This window comes from Echinops telfairi, unplaced genomic scaffold, assembly GCF_000313985.2.
Source record: "Echinops telfairi isolate 266 unplaced genomic scaffold, ASM31398v2 ScPeMD7_4048;HRSCAF=4782, whole genome shotgun sequence".
In the NCBI taxonomy this organism is placed as follows: Eukaryota; Metazoa; Chordata; class Mammalia; order Afrosoricida; family Tenrecidae; genus Echinops; species Echinops telfairi.
Genome location: NW_022107947.1, coordinates 2,824,652 through 2,826,051, shown reverse-complemented (window position 1 = coordinate 2,826,051; position 1,400 = coordinate 2,824,652). Strand labels below are relative to the sequence as shown.

The following is a 1,400-nucleotide window of genomic DNA, read 5'->3' as shown; positions in this document are numbered from 1 at the left end:
GAAGTCCTTTCTTCTCAGGCACCCCCACACCACCTTCCAGGATCTTGGTGGGTAAGGGTGTGGAATGAAACTCAAAGTGCTCTTCCTCCGATCTCTTCTTCGGCTCTCGCTCCTGAATTCTTTCCTCGATTTCCAAATCAAACCCGATGGGTTGAGTGGGTGGCTTCGCAGGTGGTTTCTTGGGCAAGACGGGCCCATCTTCAAGAACTCTGGGATCAAGCTCCTGGGCTTTGAATTTGTGTCGTTGCGTTTTCTCTAGCAGCTCAGCCTCCTGGTCTGCTGCACTTGTGCCGGTCACCGGCCTCGTGCACTGTTTGGTTGGCAGAACAGGAGTCTGTGGGTTTCTGCAGACCCTGACCGCTGACGGTTTGGACAGTAACAGGTTCATTCCATCCTTCTTGCTCCTCAAGTGGTATCTGTTCGGGGTTCGTTTATGGAAGGCTTCGATCTGCTGTGCAAGGGGCACATACGTAGAAGTTGTTTCTTCGAATGTTGTTCTCTTTCCTTGGGACAGGTTGAAAGGCTTAATAACGGTGCATCCCTTAGCCACTCGGGCAGGAGAGGGAGGATGCTTCTGCAGTTCAGATGTGAAGTTCACTTCCTTGTACTCCTGGCTCTTGTGTGGTATGATTCTCTCATCGGTGCAGAAGTGGAAGTCAACAGACTTGGTTACCTGGCTGGCTGACTTCTTCACAGGTAGGCCTGCTCCTGCAAGAGCAAATTTCTTGAATTCTTCATTCTTTGTTGCATCTCCACAACTCCCTGCTGCATTTTCATTCGCTTTTCCAATTCTTGCTGCTCGGTGCTTTCCAAACACCGTGTGCCTGACAGAAGGCGTACACGGCACCGTGTGCCTGACAGAAGGCGTACACAGCCCCATGTGTCTGACCTTGGCTCTCTCTGGAGCAACTTGATGAGCACGTCTGTCTTCCACCGGCTTCCTTTTGCTGCTAGAAACTTCCATTTTTTAAAGGGTGGGATTTCATTCGCGATGACAGAAGTGGCACACCGCTTGGCATTCAGTCTGACACGGTGCTTCTGTTCCGCATCCTTCTGAGCAGAGAGCCGGGGAACTCTCCTCTGAGGACGGGCCTGGGTAAAAATATAAACAAGGAGTAAGAAAAAAGTGCCACCATCAATATTTTAAAAGCCAGGGAAGACGTCTTTGTCATGGAAGCTTCAAGAGATCCTTGCACCTAGAACAGACTCTGGTCGGGTCTAGAGGGATGTGGGGTTAAGGGGGAGAGGGGACCCCACAAATCATGACAGGTCCGGTAGGCACACTTGTACAGTGATAATAAGTAGAGATTATAGTAAAGTCATAGAGAGCATGAGAGTTAAAGGAGAGGTTGAAATAAATGGAGTCAGACACAATTCATGGTAGCATTGCTCACCTCAGC

General features: G+C 49.9%; 1 protein-coding gene across 1 annotated transcript in view; it reads right to left on the bottom strand.

Moving 5' to 3' along the window:
- LOC101646437 (targeting protein for Xklp2-like) overlaps positions 1 to 1,400 on the bottom strand; it is a 28,532-nt gene that overhangs the window by 1,368 nt on the left and 25,764 nt on the right. Inside the window, 4 exon segments of the mRNA XM_045294957.1 lie at positions 6 to 744; positions 747 to 813; positions 815 to 952; positions 955 to 1,092. Coding sequence (XP_045150892.1) covers positions 6 to 744; positions 747 to 813; positions 815 to 952; positions 955 to 1,092 — 1,082 coding nt within the window.